At 34.6% G+C, this 17,674-nt stretch overlaps 3 protein-coding genes across 5 annotated transcripts in view; 2 read left to right on the forward strand and 1 right to left on the reverse strand.

Annotated features, from left to right (window-relative positions):
* The window catches only part of LOC121732605 (kinesin-like protein KIF19), a 46,262-nt gene that overhangs the window by 9,935 nt on the left and 18,653 nt on the right, over positions 1-17,674 (forward strand). The window contains exons 1-4 of one of the 2 annotated variants that reach the window (XM_042122543.1): positions 6,306-6,852; positions 10,678-10,746; positions 11,269-11,379; positions 14,142-14,327. In XM_042122543.1, the coding sequence (XP_041978477.1) occupies positions 6,805-6,852; positions 10,678-10,746; positions 11,269-11,379; positions 14,142-14,327 (414 nt within the window). In that variant the 5' untranslated portion in view covers positions 6,306-6,804. Of the gene's footprint in view, positions 1-6,305; positions 6,853-10,677; positions 10,747-11,268; positions 11,380-14,141; positions 14,328-17,674 lie in introns of those variants that run through there. The other variant, XM_042122544.1, reaches the window with a different exon arrangement.
* Positions 1,338-4,672, reverse strand: LOC121732608 (mitochondrial dicarboxylate carrier). Of its 2 annotated transcripts, XM_042122551.1 has the most exons (6): positions 4,577-4,670; positions 4,252-4,460; positions 3,963-4,075; positions 3,522-3,661; positions 2,656-2,863; positions 1,338-2,083 (listed from the first exon to the last, which is right to left on the reverse strand). In XM_042122551.1, the coding sequence occupies exons 2-6, from the start codon at positions 4,421-4,423 to the stop codon at positions 1,841-1,843; spliced, it is 876 nt and encodes a 291-aa protein (XP_041978485.1). In that variant the 5' UTR covers positions 4,424-4,460; positions 4,577-4,670; the 3' UTR covers positions 1,338-1,840. The 2 variants fall into 2 exon arrangements, with proteins under 2 accessions (XP_041978485.1, XP_041978484.1); XM_042122550.1 differs by having other exon boundaries at positions 4,252-4,672.
* Positions 4,953-6,030, forward strand: LOC121732609. Its single transcript, XM_042122552.1, has 2 exons — positions 4,953-5,019; positions 5,199-6,030. Exon 2 carries the CDS (start codon positions 5,209-5,211, stop codon positions 5,950-5,952), a length of 744 nt encoding a protein of 247 aa, XP_041978486.1. The 5' UTR covers positions 4,953-5,019; positions 5,199-5,208; the 3' UTR covers positions 5,953-6,030.

Here is a 17,674-nt window from a genome sequence, read left to right on the forward strand (position 1 = left end):
TCTGCCTTCCACATTTACATTCCGGCATTTTGCATCTCGCGACAGTTATGCGACAGGCGGAAACTGTACGATATCGGTTGCTGATTAACAGATAGAGATTTTTTTATTATTTCATCCAAAATATGAAATGGTAATTGATAGGGACGATTTTGACTCCCGTATGCGCGTTGCTTGCACTAATGGTAAACATATCAACCTGTAAGTATTAAGAACAAAAAAGTTTAGAACCTTTTCACCCATTCAGTCAAATACCCAACAGAATAAATTAAATGTAATATTAAATAATGGCTAAAAGAAAATACAAAATATCGTCTCCCTTTAAAATCAACTAAAACATGTGCGTGTTAATAAAAGTGTTTACGAAGAGTTATTTGGAATGCACCAATATTTAGGCAAAGAACTTACGACCTATAATCTCAAAAATAACACACTTTATTAATTATAATTAGAAATTAGAGCCTTTGCCTTAAGTTTATTTGTGAACAATATTTTCGTTCCTCAATTTTCTAATATATATTTGTTTTCGTAACCAACAACTCTTCATTTCTTTTTCTTTATAAAAACATTCGTTCAAATACAAAAAATAAATGTCAGATCCTCCGGAATGTCGTCTAGAAAGTAATTTTGTATATGAGGAAAGAAAAAAGTATGGAATAAAATATTGGGAACCAAAACAACACTTTGTCCTTTTTAACAGCGTCATCTATGTAAGTATAAAGTTATCATCTTTATCCATACTACAAAAATGTCAAGTATAAAAATATTGTACCCTATAAAATGTGTACTTTGGAATTGCAACAAGTTAATAGACTGGTACAGTTGTAAAGTCAGTGAAAAAGATATTTTTGGATTTGGCAACGAGATTACTTTTAAATACTTATGTTAAATGGAACGGATAGTAATAGTTGTGTTTGACACTTTTCTGCTATATACTTTGTGTTAAAGATTATAATCACTTTGAAATAAACGATAAAATATTAAAGCTCTGTGCAAACGAGTGACCGATAGAAGTTGTGATGCTGCTGCTTTTTGTTAAAATATGTTAAGCTGCAACTAACCACACCTGCTATTTAGTTACCACCGGACCCTTTATTTTAAAGGGCCGAGTGCGAGTTGGACTCGAGCACGAAGGGTTACGTACCATTATAAAACAAAATTAGGTAAAAAAATGTGTTTGTTTTTTGTATGGAAGCCCAAGCATAATTTATTTTGTTTTTAGTATTTGTTGTTATAGTGGCTACAGATATACACAATCTGTGAAAATTTCAGAAATCTAGCTATAGCGGTTCTTGAGATACAGCCTGCTGACAGACGGACAGACAGACATCGAAGTCTTAGTAATAGTGTCTCGTTTTTACCCTTTGGGTACAGAACCCTATAAATTATCAAAGTCGTGTCGCCAAAGGGCGCCAAAGGACAGCCAGTAGTCGCACGTTTGCACAAAACCTAAAAGAAATTTAATTTCTTTTTTATAAATACCATAACCTAAATGGTACATTTTATATACCTACACATTGGTATTTCATTAATGGAATTAATAGAGTTAATGTTAATTTATATCACAATTGTCGATTGTTAATAATAATTGCAAACAAAAAGAATGTTAGTTTAAGACGCAAAACTAAAAGCCCATTTTCTACTGCAATATCAGATAATGTCATTCATAATAAATACTTTGTTCTTGTAAAGATTAAAAAATATGTAAATATTTATAGCAAAATAAAGTCACAAAAACCTAATCTAGGTTAGAAGTTACGGAAATTTGAAGTCTCAAGACTAATCATTTGACTATACACACCACCCGGAGCTAAAATTTGACCTATCATTTGTGCAATACATCCTATAGATGTACTTTGATTATGCCAAAATTCATTCGGAGTTGTTCTAAGAATACAAATGTAAGGATGGTATGCGGGGCGAGCCTCACGAACGCTGGAATGTAACCTTTGAAGAAGGCGAGGGGTCCCTCCCTGGCGGTGCTAGCGACCAGCGAGAGAATACTCTTCACTTCGCCTGGCTTAGCATTCATGGCCCTCGTCTTCAACACGTCGACAGGTTGAGTGAGAGTCGTAGCAATAGCGCCCTGAAATAAAAAAGGAGAGTAAAAACTCCTTAGTCCTTAGTAAACTTTTTTATATCTTAAGGCCCAATATCACCAACAAGTGTTAACAGTTTGTTAAAATGTCATGTTTTCTCTTTCATTCATATGAAAAATTAAAGAGGAAACATGATACTAATTCGAGCATTAACTTTAACAGTTGTTGATGAATTAAACTTTTTAATCGGGACTTAACGCGACTTATTTAAGTAGTAATGCTACTTAAATAAGTCGCGTTAAGTCCCGATTAAAAAGTTTAATTATAATGCAACGCGAAAGTTTAAAAAGTTGTTGATGAAATTGGACCTAAGTGCTCTTTCTTGCTTTCAACAAAGGGCAGTTAGGCCGCTAATTTATTAATGCCCCTAATTAAATTAACAAAATTAATTAAGGGCAATAGCCATCTTCCTTTTCATAACTGTTTTAAAATTGCAGTAAACATAACAAAAATATAATACTTACTCAAGGTTATAATAATTTACATGCATCTAGAATTTGGCAAGAATATGAAGGTCAACATCTCTCAGCCAAATCGTAAAAAAATCCATAAAACTTACGGCCAGCAAACTAGACGTCACATGTGTGATGACGTTGTCGCCGAAATGTGGGGATGCCAGCAGTAGTGCTTTTATTTGGTCGTAGAACGAGAGCTGGCCTATGGTCATAAGGACAGCTCGGCTACATGTCATGGACGCCCCAGCCCATAATCTCATCACCCCTTCTTCCGCTAGCACGCGATATAGGCCGTGCACCGCGTTCTTGTAGCTGAAAAGGAAAACGTAATTAAGGATAATTGTATGAATAAATACTATCATAGAAGCTATGAGTAACAATGATAAATTATGTTAATACTGATAGAAAATGCTTGTTGTATGAGTCTTGGGTTATTTCTATAAAGGCTAATAAATTTTATACTATTAAAAAACTGGAATATATAATATAAAACTAAGAAAAAGGGACTATTAATACAGATGTTGCATATTATTTGTAGCTTAATATAATATTCTGGGTAAGTAATAGATATACAGAGTGTAACAAAACTAAGTGATATTACTTTAGGGTGTGTACATGTTCCTTGTAGAGTTCACTGTGAAAGTGGCAGTGCTGAAAGACCAAATTTTTTTTTTCACTTTTGTATGGGGAAACTTGTAACGCTGCTGGGGCACTTGCCTATTACCCAGAATATTATATTAAGCTACAAATAATATGCAATGTCTGTATTAATATCCCCTTTTTCTTAGTTTTATATTATATATTTCAGTTTTTTATTAAAGAAGGTGACTTAGAAAATATAACAGTTAGGTTAACTACTCAGGTTACATAATATTAATATATTAATGTTTTGAATTCCAGTAAATACATTTGCTAGGCTGTAAACACTTATTATAATTATTAACATAATAATTATTATTAATAGGCATACTTTCTTCGTTGCTCTGGTGGCAATTTAACATCATTTTGCATTCGCACATTGACCAAGTCTGCAGGGTTTCCTACAAATCCACCAGCAGCCCCACCCAATCCAGCCAGAAACGCTGACATGTAGAATGGTATTGCTTTTCCCTAAAAATAATCTCATATTAGATATGAACAGTCCATCATTTGTTTGGTTATCATGTTATTTATATTAAATGTTATGTTATTTTAAGTATGTTTACATAATTATATCAAGATAACTTTTATCTTGTTTAATTTTGTGATTAAATTTCATACTACTGCATAAACACTAAATTAAAGTTTAAAAAAAAATTCTTTGCGAATGCATATTATTTCATTATCTAAGTTTTTGTAGAATAAGTTTAAATTTAAAAAATGCAGCTGTCCAATAATTTAGCAGTACTTAACAACAAAAAACAATACATACATCTTTGGGAGCCAGTCTCTGTTTAGCAGCTTCATAAATTCCAAATCTAGCAGTGGAATATGTAAGTTGTCGCAAAAGAGATGCGGATATTCCATTATACAGACCCATTAATCCTAAAACAAAATCATAATAAGTAATAGTCACTAGCATTATGTAGAACTGGAAATTATTGTATAAAAATGCTGGTCTACAGTATTTAGAAAAAAATATTTTAGTTGATACAGATATTTATATTACAATTACTGAAAGTTTACAAGCAAACAAGGGTTACAATCTGAATCTCTCTAACCTTGATTTCTCAACACTATTCCTGTTAGTTGAAACATGGATATGTTCTTTCCTTTTTGAGTCTGCATTTGAACTTTGAGTAGATCTAGAGGATGGGTAATACATGCTGCACCAGCTGAAGCTAGGCCTCCAAAATACCACTGCGAAACTCTTACTTCTTTCCCGGGGTCCATTCTGAAATCTTCTACTTTCTTCCTTCAAAAAACTATGCTAAAATAGTAAGGATTTGTGATATTAATTATGTAATTCGACACCACCACGATAAACACTCGGGAATTATGGCACAATATTGCTGAATTAACTTTAAAACTAAAGCATTTTTAAACCTTCACTTCAAAAACTAGTTCCCACTTCCCAAAAGACGTTCTTGTTCTAACCTTGATTGGTAAATATCATTTCTTATCATACTTTTTTTCTTATCACTACAATGACTTTTCTAATTATTTCTTTCGCACTAAAAAAATAAACTGACGTGTGACACAAGTGGCAAAACTGACATTGACAGCATCAGCTACAGCTGTTTTCTGTCAAATAAACGTGTTTACTAGTTCTGGGATTCGATATTTTAATAAAAGAAATACTATCTAGATTACATATATTATATCCAATAAAAATACTTTTGAAGGAGTTGAACAATCTTCAAACATAATATTGTGTGATATGAGTCATAGAAATGTATAATTTCTTTAAAAATTGAACTTACTTGAAAGTGGATCAATATTTTTATAGTAAATTAATAATACATTGAACACTTTATTATTTCGTGCATGTAAGTAATATTATTTCAAATTATTTTTATGACTTTGTATGTTGGTAACAATATGAAGGTCTTTATTTTTAGTTCTTAAGATATTATAACCTATAATTGAAAAGAACAATAACATAGGACTATTGTTATAATAATATATGCTCTATTATTAAAAATCTTTAATAACTATTCTTTTTAAGTGTCGTCAGTATGTCTTCGGATATAATTACAAATCTGGAACTGGACAAACTTGGTGAAACGGGCAAGATCATATTAGTAAAGGAACTAAAAGGCTGTGATAGTGCGTTTATTACAAGTTGTGTCATTGGCAATTGTATTAAAAACAAGAGTGCTCTTCTTATTATTACAACTCACAACACCTTAAAACATTATCACAATGTTGGATTAAAAATGAACTACAATTTACAAAAAGCGGTGGATTCGGGCTTAATAAATTTCTATGATGTGGGTCAAGAAATAGCTGAAAATGTGTTGATAAATGAGAATAGTTTCAAAGAAAGTATAATTAACAACATTAAAAAAAGGTTTGAAAGTTTAAGAGAAAAATATGATTCGGTCAACATAATCGTTGATGGATTGTCTCATTTATTTGATGCACAAATGAAGTTGAAAGAAGTTAATAGAATATCTGAAGAAATTATCAAATTAGTTCAACCTCACAGTTCTTTTTTAATAATCCATTGCAATGTAGCCGCCAGTCATGATGTTACAGAGACGATGGCGAATCTATTATCTCATAAATCTCAGATTGTGGTTGAAATGGAGAGCCTTACCTCTGGTCTGAGTGCCGACGTCTCAGGACACTTGACAATTAAAAGACCTGGGCTACGATTTGAGACTGATAACATGTATGTTATGCAACAGAAGCCATTACAATATTTGTTCAAGTTATTTGATAGAGGTGTCAAATTGCTCGCTCCCGGCACGGTTTGATATTTTAAGTCAACTTTAAGACACACCTACCATATGCAAATATTTTATTACTGTGTATAATTTTATTTAAATATATTTTTAAATACTATGTTTTCTCTTTTATTTACATGTACAAGACTAAATTAATGTGTCTATACACTATAATGCAGTCTCTGCTAGGTACCCCTAGGTAGTAGTCTTCTCTATAAAATATAAAAGCTCTGGATACTGTTTTCTAGAAGTTTCCCTTTCTTGTTGCTATTAAAACTTGTCTTTATAAGTAGCCTATTATTAGTATGATCTACTAATATGGCTTTTGTAAAAATTTGCGAAAAATGAACCTACAACAGTTTAAATAAACGCTTTTACCCTATCGCTATAATTCGTTTTTAATGGCTCCATTGAAAGAACATAATTCCTCGTAATGTCCCATATCCTCGACTCGAGTTTGAATGATGAGTCTGCAGTATGCAGCAGTTGGTCAATTTGTTATAATGTCAAGGCGTTTACGTTAACGAATGTTCCAGTGTTTATAAATGAATTTAAGAGACCGGTGGCTGAAACTTGAGGTGACGGCGCATGAAATATTCATTTGTGGTCATTAACGGTTACCCCAGCGACGCCCAAAGCGAAGGCTATATTTTGACCACGGTTCAGTTCATGGCAAGACGTGGTGTGGCGTAGTCATTGAGGTTCAGACGCTTCATAAAATGACGACGTTGCACATACCACAGAAACTAAAAGTACTTAAATAATACAATGTGCACCGATTAAAGAGAGTATACTGAAGTAGAGGGTGGTGTTTAGCGTGCACAAAAGTGTTTGAAAGTTTGAAATAGTATATAGCGGTGTTCGTAAAAGTTTGGTGGCAAAATGACGCAAAGTATATACGGAAAATCTGTTAGCGAAGAAAAGTTAATGGTAAGTAATACAATTACCTACTACTTTTATTTGAGCCTTGAGTTACCTAAATAATTAGTAAGGTAAAATAAGTAGGTAAGTATTGAAATTTTAAGTGCATTATGATTTAGGACAAAACTTTAAATAAGTAAGTACCTATATGTTTTGCAGAATCCAAAATGAACGGTTAAAAACGCACTTGTAGCTCATCTGGTATTACGGATGATCGTCTTAACCTTTTACTTCACGGTCTGTCCCAAGATTTCAAAATTTTTATTTGTTTATTTGGATAAAAAAATCGGCCAAGTGCGAGTCGGACTCGCGCACGAACGGTTCTGTACCGGTATAGAGTGAAAGTAGACAAAAAATTGTATTTTTGTATTTAATTTTATTATTAATTAGTAAAGTACAAATATAATTAAGGATTTTATGAAAATTTCAATTGCCTAACTGTTACCATTATTGATTACGAGCAAAAAAGACCAAAAAATCACGTTTCTTGTATGAGAGCCCCAGTTAAATATTAACTTTATTTTATTTTTAGTATTTGTTATAGCGGCAACAGATATACACAATCTGTGAAAACTTCAGAAGTCTAGCTATAGCGATTCTTGAGATACAGCCTTATACAGCAGAACATGACATACAGACGCACCTGCAGCTCTTCTGATGTTGCGAGTGTCCATGGGCGACGGTAGTTGCTTTCCATCAGGCGACCCATTTGCTCGTTTGCCCCCTTATTTCATAAAAAAAGACGGACAGACATCGAAGTCTTAGTAATAGGGTCCTGGGTACGGAACCCTAAAAACAATATCACAATAAAATACATTTCAGTCAGTATTCACTCTATCCGGATAGAGATATCCCTACATAGCTATAGCCTACATACAGTGACGGATTAAGAGGATTCCACACCGCCGTTTTTCCATACAAACGCTGTCCCCTGTTTCCTCCCTGGATAATACCGGTAGAGTTATGATTTTTTTTCCTGAATATCTATGGCCACTATTAGCATGTCCCTATGTTTTCTTTTTTTTCAGAATTTAATTATTAAAAAAGATAAGAACGTCCAAAAACCCAAAAAAATGGCCAGATTTTCCTCTGTGTTCAAACACCCACAAAACAAAACTGGCTAGAATATACAAAAAAAATAAAACATAGAAACACAGCTCAAGCCTTGCTTTAAATCTTAATGAAAAAATTACTTAATTCGGTTAAGTTTTGGAGAAGGAATCAGCGGACAACGAATCGAAGATTTTCTGTTCTTTTATTAGAACTTTTGTCGTGTTGTCTCTATCGCGCTCTGCGGTGGGAGACTTGAGATTGGTGAGACAGCAATACATTTTCAAATACCTATTTTCAATTTCTCTCGCCCCTGTTGTATCCTCTTAAGACTACTTGATGCCCTAAGCAATCAATGCATGTGTCGTCGTCGTCCCCCCCCCTATCCGTATGTTAACTACAATCGGTCTTTATACTTTTACCACCTAAAAACATTAGTTTTTTTGTGTGGTTTTTGGTGACGTGACAGAGGGACGTGATGCCCTAAGGACGGATGTTTTTTGTCCTTCTTTTGGTGCCCCCTCAGACGTGATGCTAGGCAATTGCTTAATTTGATTAAGGGTTAATCCGTCACTGCCTACATACAATTGATTGTGATATCCACATCATTTACCACATACTTTTAATATATTATGTTAAATGTTTTAGTTTTTAGTATTCCTAGTTTTCACATTATTATGAATAATTTTTCTGAAGAGGTTGATTTAACTGAATAAATAATAAAGTTATATTACCTTAAAATTTTTCGACTTACACTTTTAAACTTGAAGGAGTTTAAAATATCACGGACCGCAACAAACAAATAGTAAGATAACTATAACTAACTAACTCCGCTGGCTCAGCGACCCAAAGTGGATTTTGGCCTCCGAAATGAGCAACATAGCTACTGACTACAAATACACATGATTGATGATACAAAACACATTGTCATTGTTTGTACTGTATCAACCTACCTCTAGTAATTTGTGCAAAACTCCAATCTGCTCGAAGTATTCTGTATTTCATCAGTTAAGTACTTTCATATCTGTATGGTGTATTTATCAGTAAACCACAAAAAGCCGATAAAAATTGCTGGGTATTATTACGTTACTATGGATATAAAGATATTAAGGTAAGCTGACCAGGCCCGGATCTACGTTTTAAAAAGGGGGGAGCAAAATCCCAATTTGCCGCCCTCCAAGCAAAAATAGGTAATTTTCATGGTCACATAGGTTATAACCGCAGAACGAGTTCTACGAAACTTAGTTGAATTGAAGGGGTGATGATGAGAAGTCAGGCCGAGGTCCCTGGTGACAAGGGACGCCTCCAAGTCTTTTAACAACAGATATAATTCTGCGAAACAACGTTGACAGGGTAGCGCAGAGGGCCTCCGGACGCCCCTCAATCTTTGCCACCCGGGGCACGTGCACCCTCTCGCCCCCCTCTAGATCCGGGCCTGAAGCTGACTAACGGCCGTTCCCAATATTCAATCTATCTCTGGTTTGACATACAACCGATCGCAGCTAACATTGAATTGACATAAAATATATGTCTCTAATGTCTGTGATATATTCCTATCTCTAGTAGGGCAAAACCAGAGATAGATCAAATATTGGGAACGGCCGTTATGGTTACACAGTTCTCGATAATGTAGGAATAACGTTAGGTACATTTGAAAAGATACAAATATTTTTACGATAAAAGTTGCTTGTCCATACTAGGATTACCTATATGATCACAATGCAGGCTTTTGGAAACATTCAAGTGGCTGAAACTCTATTATTTACTGTACATTACTATCTTAATTTTTATATTTGACTAATTAGTTTTTAACGTTTTTTAGGGTTTCGTATCCAAAGGGTAAAAACAGGACCCTCTTACTAAGACTTCGATGTCTGTATATATATATATATATATAATATATACAGACATCAAAGTCTATAACAACAAATATTTAACAAAAAACAAAATAAATATTTATGGGAGGCTCCCATACAACTGCAATAACTAACTAAAGTGATTTTTATAGCATTTTTTGCTCGATATCAATGATGGCAATAGATAGGCACTTGAAATATTCACAAAATACTCAATTGTATTTATACTTTATTAATTTATAATAATTTTTTTAATTAAATAAATAAAACAAACCATACAAAAATCACAAATTTGCCTATTTTTGTTCTATAATGGTACGGAACCCTACGTGTGAGTCCAACTCGCACTTGGTCGATTTTTCTAAATTTTACTGACCAATTTTAATATTATTCTTAAATATTATACATAGCTACATCTTATAACATCAATCATAGTCTCACATCTCACATCTGAAAGGGTTAATGGTCACGGCATAGATGCCGTGGGCTTTCTTTATGTTGGTCCATGAATCATGATGGACAAATATAGGAGATAACGGACATGTAGAGGATCTTTCATTGTTCAGGATCCACGTCCATTGTTTACTGTAGACAGCTTTCACTAGATCCATTTTCTGTGCAGCTTTCACATCTCTTATCCATTATGGTTCAGTCGAGAGGGACCTTTAAGGTGATCTCACATAATATTTAATCAGCATTCAGCACACACGCGCCGAACGCGTCGCATTTTAGAATTATTCATTGTATAAAATGATGTGAAAACTCGCACATTCGTCCGCACCGTACGCGCCGCATTTCGTGTATTCGGTGCGTTTGACGCGTACGGTGCGTACGGTGCTGACAAATCTGCGATCAGATTTATATACTTCAATTTATATAATTTATATTTCTATGGCTATTAACATAACCTTGATGTTTGTTACGGTAGGTCGCCGTGCGCGTGCGCCCGCTGCGAGCCGATGAGGGCGCCCGCGTGGTTCACGTCGTCAGCGATAAGGTGATGCTTATCTCTTGTTTATTTACCGCCGTTATTGACCTCTGACCCTTATGCCGACTATATAAGATTCATTCTAATTTACTTGCCGTGACGTCACAAGTTTTATAACACTGATATAGTGGCGATCTAACCTTGAAAAGAGGAGGAGTATTAACAAGGAAAGCCCGAGACAGGATTTCTGTAAAGTGTTGACTCTTCTCTTATAGGATTTATCCCAATAGCATTGATCTGGCCGTTCGCAGTCTGATAGCCAAAGCCCAAAACTGAGTATATCCCTAGACCCTACTATATCCTTTGAAAAAATTACAATATTCTACTTAATCGGAATGAATACGTCAAACTTATCTTTCAAAAGAGCAATACTCGTAAACAAGTGTTTGCATTGCCAAAGTTAATAATAATAATAATAGAAGTTACCAACAACTTTGGACCCTGTGCCCTTGACAAGGGATAGTTTATGTCACAGAAAAATGCGGGCAACATCTTGTAAATATTATGTAATGAAACATTAAATAATATTAGATGCTGGTACTGGAGGAAGAATCGGACACTCGTAGAGACGTGCTACGGCAGCGGCGACTCATCGACAAACACTACGTCTACGATAGAGTCTTCAATGAGGAGAGCACACAGGTAAACTTTTTCACTGAAACTAGATTTAGCTTCAGGTTTTTACCAGATAGTTGTAAAATAAGTTTTAAATTATATTTCATCCCGGTAGCGCTATACATTATTTGAGGCACAGAATTAACTCAATAGGTAACACAGCTAGCATATAAAATGCATAATTTTAACCAGGTAGGCTAAATGTAGTTTCAAGTTTTTCGAGTGTGTATAGGTCAAGTTTCTTTTAGTGTCCGACCGAAACTGATTTTTCAGCCGAAACCGAAACCGAACTTTCAGCCTTACTTTCAGTTTCGGCCGAAACCGAAACCGAAACTTGGTAAAACATTCAAAATTACGACTATTTACTGAAATTTATTGATTTTTAACATAAATTACAATTTCTTAAACTAAATAAATAGTAGCACATTGAATTTTTTACTTTTTGCGAAATTTCTTACCATAAATATTATTATTCTTAGACTCGAATAACTTTTTGTACTATATTCCGTTTTTTTACGATTCCAAGTAGATGTGTTTCGTCTCATTCACAGCAAATCCAATTTTTATCTTCTGAACGCCCAATATTCGAGTTTTAACTTCATAAAACACATGTCCAGTTGGTGTAGTGTATGACAGATCGAAAAACATAGGCGAAAAAATTGTTAAGTTGTCAGTTTTCACAGATATGCGTTTGGTTAGCTTGTTTATTGTTTCTTGCTATTTGTTACTAAAACAACGTGACAAGGCTCAAAGATGAAAAAAATATATAAAAATCATCAATCAAACTTATAACGTAAACTTAGATTCATTAATCGCGGTTAAATGAAGAATGTAAAATCTATTTGAAACAAAATGAGATTCACGTCGCCATATAAACGCGTTCATTGTTCAATGAGAACTTAGTTTAATAAAACGTTTAAGTGTGATTGGTGAAATTCCCCTTAATGTATTAAACCCTAGAAACAAGAGCAGAAGTTATTTGAAGTCATTTTATTTAGGTGCGATTCACCTAAGAAATAGAACACGCTTAGTGTACACTAAATTGGTTCTACACGTATAAACGCGTTTATAGCACCAAATTGCATTTTACTAACATAAAGTTCACAACAAATCCGAGTTTTATCTTCAGAACGTCCAATGTTGCACGGTTAAACTTCATTAAAGCCGTTAAAGTCCTGCCAGTGTAGTGTTATGGCGAATCGAAAATCATAGACGAAAAAAATGATGCGTTTGGGTAGTTTATATATCGTTTCTTGCTTTTTTATTGATCCCCGTAGGAACGCGTTTAATGAGAACTAAGTTTTATAAAACGAAGTTGTGCGATTGGTGAAATCCTCCCTTAGACATACTACTGAACAACGTACTACTGAAAACAAAATCAATAATTGCAGTATATTATTTTTATGGGAGACATGGACACGACCGCGGTCGAAGTTAAAAACGAAATGACTAAGAAATCTTGCAGTTGACGTCACATTTTTTTTCTTCAGAAGGCGTTTTGCCACTAAACCTGAAAAATATACTGAGGGCCGCCAGAGTGAAGCTTACGGGGAAGTGGGCTAGATAAGATTCTAGCAGGGTAGGAACGGTCTAAGTCCTAAGAGATTGCGTGTCCAAAAAAAAGAGTGAGGCGAGATGATTTACTAGATAAATCTCACAAGATATATCCTAATACATCTTATAATCTCACAGTCAAACAAAATTCTTAAGTAAATAAAGTTCACACACAATATAATCAATTTATCATAGCATTTAATAAATCGTTTGTTTGGGAAACATTGTTAAAATAGGACGTAATTTGCCAACAGTTATATATATTAAATAAGCCTGCTTTTATCGTAGAAATAAAATTCAATAATATAATTTCGATAAACATAAGCTAAGACAATTTAATGAAAACAAAACGAAGTGCTAATTTTTGATTTGGGACTAATCTGGAATACATAATCTCAAAACATGATTAAATAGATGGTGGGGAACTGAGCCAGGGCCTCGCTGGCAAGCAAGCTCGAGTTAATTGCGAAGTTTACCGAACGATGCATGAGTTTCGGTTCCGGTTTCGGCTATAATTTTTGGCCGAAACTGGCCGAAACCGAAACCGAAAGTTCGGTCGGTCACTAGTTTCTTTAATAAGCTCTATTCATATTATACTTTATTTTCAAGATATTGATACAATGGTGTTTTTAGGTCTACAATCTACATACACACACACCTGGGCACGATAAAATTGCTCTTACGTAGCTGGCCTGGGAGGGTGAGCCAAAATCTTTTCGTTTTCGCTTCGTTATAGAATCGCCGATGAAAATTCATGGAATTGACATAAGCGTTCGTTAATATGACGTTGACGTTCGACTCGTCTTATGTCAATTCCATACATTTTGATCGGCGATTCTATAACGAAGCGAAAACGAAAAAGTTTCGGCTAAATGGCCTGGTTTTCAATGAAACCGTCCACCGTCACCGAAACCAGTGTGGGAGTTATTATTCTTATTATATTATTAACAGGCTTAAACCGCGGATTTGAGCTTGAATGTTACTTTTTAACCGACTTCCAAAAAACGAGGAGGTTATATGTTCGGCTGTGGATTTTATTTTTTTTAATCAACAGCCAAGTGGCTGTTGATCTTGGTTGTGAAAGTTCACAACCAAGATCTACGTCTAGGATGTGAAAGTGAAAGGAAGAGCACATTGCAGTCTCATCTATACGAGTGCGATCATGTAATCTACAGAAAGCGAGCATACCTAAGCCTAGTTATGTCAAGAATTTATTACGTTTAATGTTTTTTCAGGACGAAGTATACGAAGTGGTGTGTGCGCCCCTAGTTGGGGACACTCTGAACGGCATAGCCGGGGCGGTGTTCGCGTACGGGGCGACGGGCGCCGGAAAGACGCATACTATGACCGGCCTCATGTCACGAGCGCTGAACCATCTCTTCTCGTCCATCGCTGAGAGTGACAGCCCTGATTTGTATGAAGTAAGTGTTGATTTAAACCAATTTGTGGAAAGTTTCCAGCTGTTCGTCATTACAGAAAAGATAAAACTAATGAACAGTATGAAATCTGACTATTTCCAAAAGCTATTGATGAGCATATTCACCCTTACCAAACCGATTTTGATGAAATAAACGAATATACAGGTTATTAGGGTGAACACTGCTATCCTTAAAACTTAAAACCGTCAAATCCATAGAGAAAAATAATATCAAATGAACCAATTGAGTTCCCAGCATTGTTCTCATAGAAAAAGTTCTTCATTTTGACGGGCTCATATTATTTTGATGGTTTTAAGGATAACGGTGTTCACCCGAACAACCTTTTTTTTATGGAATGCTGTAATCAAAACAACGTTGCACAGTATTACATACAAATTTTGACATTTTATATAAAAATTTGTGTCTGGATTAGCCGCTTAGACTTTAGTTTTTGTCGTGAAAAAGTATAATATCTGCGTTATTTTAGCACAAGCAGCTGAATTCTGTAATCATCTTACTAGGTAGAGCTAAGCCCTAGGCAATTTTCTGCAATGAGTAAGCATTTATTATAGGCGATAAATGCATTGCTCATCGACCTCAACATGAACCATAAGAAGTAACAAAAAAAAAGCACCTGTCACTTCGAAAAAACCGCCAAAATTGATGTCAGTCAGCATCATTACAACGGGGGCGAGGTCGTCCCGGCCGTGCCTCATCCAATAATTGAACGAAAGTGTATGAAAGACGGAGTACGTGTTAATCATGTCTTGATATTGCGAATCAGCCAAGGTCACCGTCCTACTTACTACAGCATTAAGGAACAACGAGTAGGTCAAGGACCCCTATTGTCGCCGACTAATCTTTATAGTTTTGAGGGATTTCGATTGTAACGGTACAATATTTCAGTGTAAACTTCAAGAGAATTGTAATTAACGGCGTTATGTTTATGAAGTTTTTTAGGTACAATCGCGCACTCTTACATAGAGTTGTCAAAAAAACTACCAAGCGCGAGTCGGACTCGCACACAAAAAGTTCCGTTATCCGTACAAATATGATTTTTAAATGTTTATTTTATTTCCGTTTTGAAGTTGTTTTGTATAAGTCACCAAGACAGACAGATAAACATATTATAGCGAATTCTCGGTTTATAAGGTTTCTTTAAATGATTATATTTTGATTACGGATTAGGCAATTAAAAAAAACCCTAAACCCTAACTAAACAAAATCGGCCTATAATGTATGAGTAAAAAAGCCTAATTCATGACTTCGGCGGCTTGCTAAATGATCAGTGAAGAATTGTTGCATACACCATTTTACGTTAAGTCTTACTTGAATAATTGAAAAGCCAGTTAACCCGTGACATGCACTGTAATTTCCATCGTGATTTACTTAGCTCCATTATGGATTACTGCTGGATTATAGTTGGTAACCAATCTGTAATGTATGCTATTATAACATAGGTTTATTAGCAGGCATTAAAAGCAGAGAAATGGGTTCACTGAATTTATATTTTCAGAAGTAATGGTTACTAGTTTGTTTATAATAAATAGCGAAACCAATATTGTGAGTCTTTGAATATTAAGTTAAAGTTTTTTGATTTATTTTATTTTATTTATCCCTTATCCCTCGGGTAATGTCATAAATTATAATATATATTATGCCAGTTATATATAACTTGAAATTCGTGTATTATTCTAGTGCTAAAATTAACCAAGTCTGTGATTAATTTAAGAAAACTGCTTTACTTAAATTTCTATGAATTAGTTTAGGAATTGTGTGAAAAAGACCACGCCTACCACAGTTTGTTCCCACCTCCAGTATACCAATTACTTTTTGTAACTTTACGAAAATGCCATGTCATAATGCTAAATAAGGTGTAAGGTTCCCCGTTCCGCCGATAGCTACAGTAGTATAAATTACACGTACAATGCAGTAAACGCTTATTCATAAAGTTGTATTAAGTATTCAGGTAGTACGCCGCCTTGACCGGGCGGAAGAGGTATTAATATGCTTGTATACGGCCGACTTTATAGAGACGTTTTTATTTTGCTGATATATTGCCCTATTTAGTTAGCAGTATTAGGTTTAGTAGTTTTCTTGTATAACATATTTTTGAGGGTTTTAACTATGACTAACGTTACATTGCATCAGTTCAGTCCATCAGTCTGAGAGTGACGGCTGATAAGTAGATAATAATATATAATCAACCGGTTAGACGATCATTCTCCCAGCATTCCTGACCAACATGATGAATTGAAGTGATGCCAGACTGACCAGAGAACGTGTAACCGTAGACACTGTTGTATTTACGGAATGTTTGGTCTTGTCTGGATAGGCAAGAAAAGCGGCAGATAAGGTCGAAACATTAGATGACTGCACCGTCCGTATAGCCAGTTTGGCTTTACGTAGTAGCAAAGGGTTAAGTTTAAGATCTAGATAACTTTATTATATAACTTTTGATATTATTTCAAAAAACCGCTACCGTTTTCTTGACAGCTTATCGTGGAATACTTTATTTAGGTATTGTGTTAAACATAAAATATGCTGTTACTACATAAAAGGAAAGGTCGTGGATTATCGCGATGAAATGTCCATCCCTTTACCTAGCGTTTGAGTAACTACGACGTAAGGCTCAGATATTAAAAAAAATATTTTTCTAGTTGTTAGTTTAGTAGAGATATTCATATTATGTAAGAATTTTAAACGGAGACAATTAATATTATAATCGGATTTGGCAACGGCAACGGCAAATGATAACACTTGGTTATCATCATTCAGAATTTCAATAGGTAGGATAATGAGGTAGAAAAATGTATCTAGCTCAGTCTTATCCCTAGCTTTTTTCTTATTTAGAACTTCGAGCTATGCTCAGTTTTATCCATGCCAAAATAGATTGTATTTAGTAGCTCCTAAAGAACGTAAAGTCCCCGATTGCCTCTGTTAAATAAGTTTACTTTTGTGCTAACTTTGTGAAACTAGTGTGAAACTTCACAGCAATTTGCAGCTCTAATTTATTGGAGCACAAAACTTTTCAATCCTTTCCTGTCAACTTACGCTATAATCCCCACAGGTCACAACCTATACAGAAAGAAGAAACAGAACGACCTACTTTAAAGGAATGAATTATTTAGATATTTATAAACTATAATTTTTACAGGTTAAGTCGTGTTTTATTTGTATATTTGCTAAACACAACTTTTATTCACCGAAATTCGTTTATAGCGTATAACCGCACATTTTTACACCACAGAAACTTTTATGTCTATTTTGAGACTCTGAGTACCTACTACTTTCCTTATACCAAGTTTTATCAAAATAGCGTCAGCATTTTAATAGACAGAAATATAAAT

This window comes from Aricia agestis, chromosome 12 (genome assembly GCF_905147365.1).
Source record: "Aricia agestis chromosome 12, ilAriAges1.1, whole genome shotgun sequence".
NCBI classification, from domain to species: domain Eukaryota; kingdom Metazoa; phylum Arthropoda; class Insecta; order Lepidoptera; family Lycaenidae; genus Aricia; species Aricia agestis.

Bases quoted from the DNA above. Each gene is read 5' to 3' on its own strand.
- LOC121732608 (XM_042122550.1), bottom strand. From the start codon at position 4,423: ATGGACCCCGGGAAAGAAGTAAGAGTTTCGCAGTGGTATTTTGGAGGC. The intron at 4,076-4,251 runs GTTAGAGAGATT...ATTTTGTTTTAG, and splicing joins AATAGTGTTGAGAAATCAAG to GATTAATGGGTCTGTATAAT. The intron at 2,864-3,521 runs GTATGCCTATTA...TTTCCTTTTCAG, and splicing joins CCACCAGAGCAACGAAGAAA to CTACAAGAACGCGGTGCACG.
- LOC121732609 (XM_042122552.1), top strand. From the start codon at position 5,209: ATGTCTTCGGATATAATTACAAATCTGGAACTGGACAAACTTGGTGAA.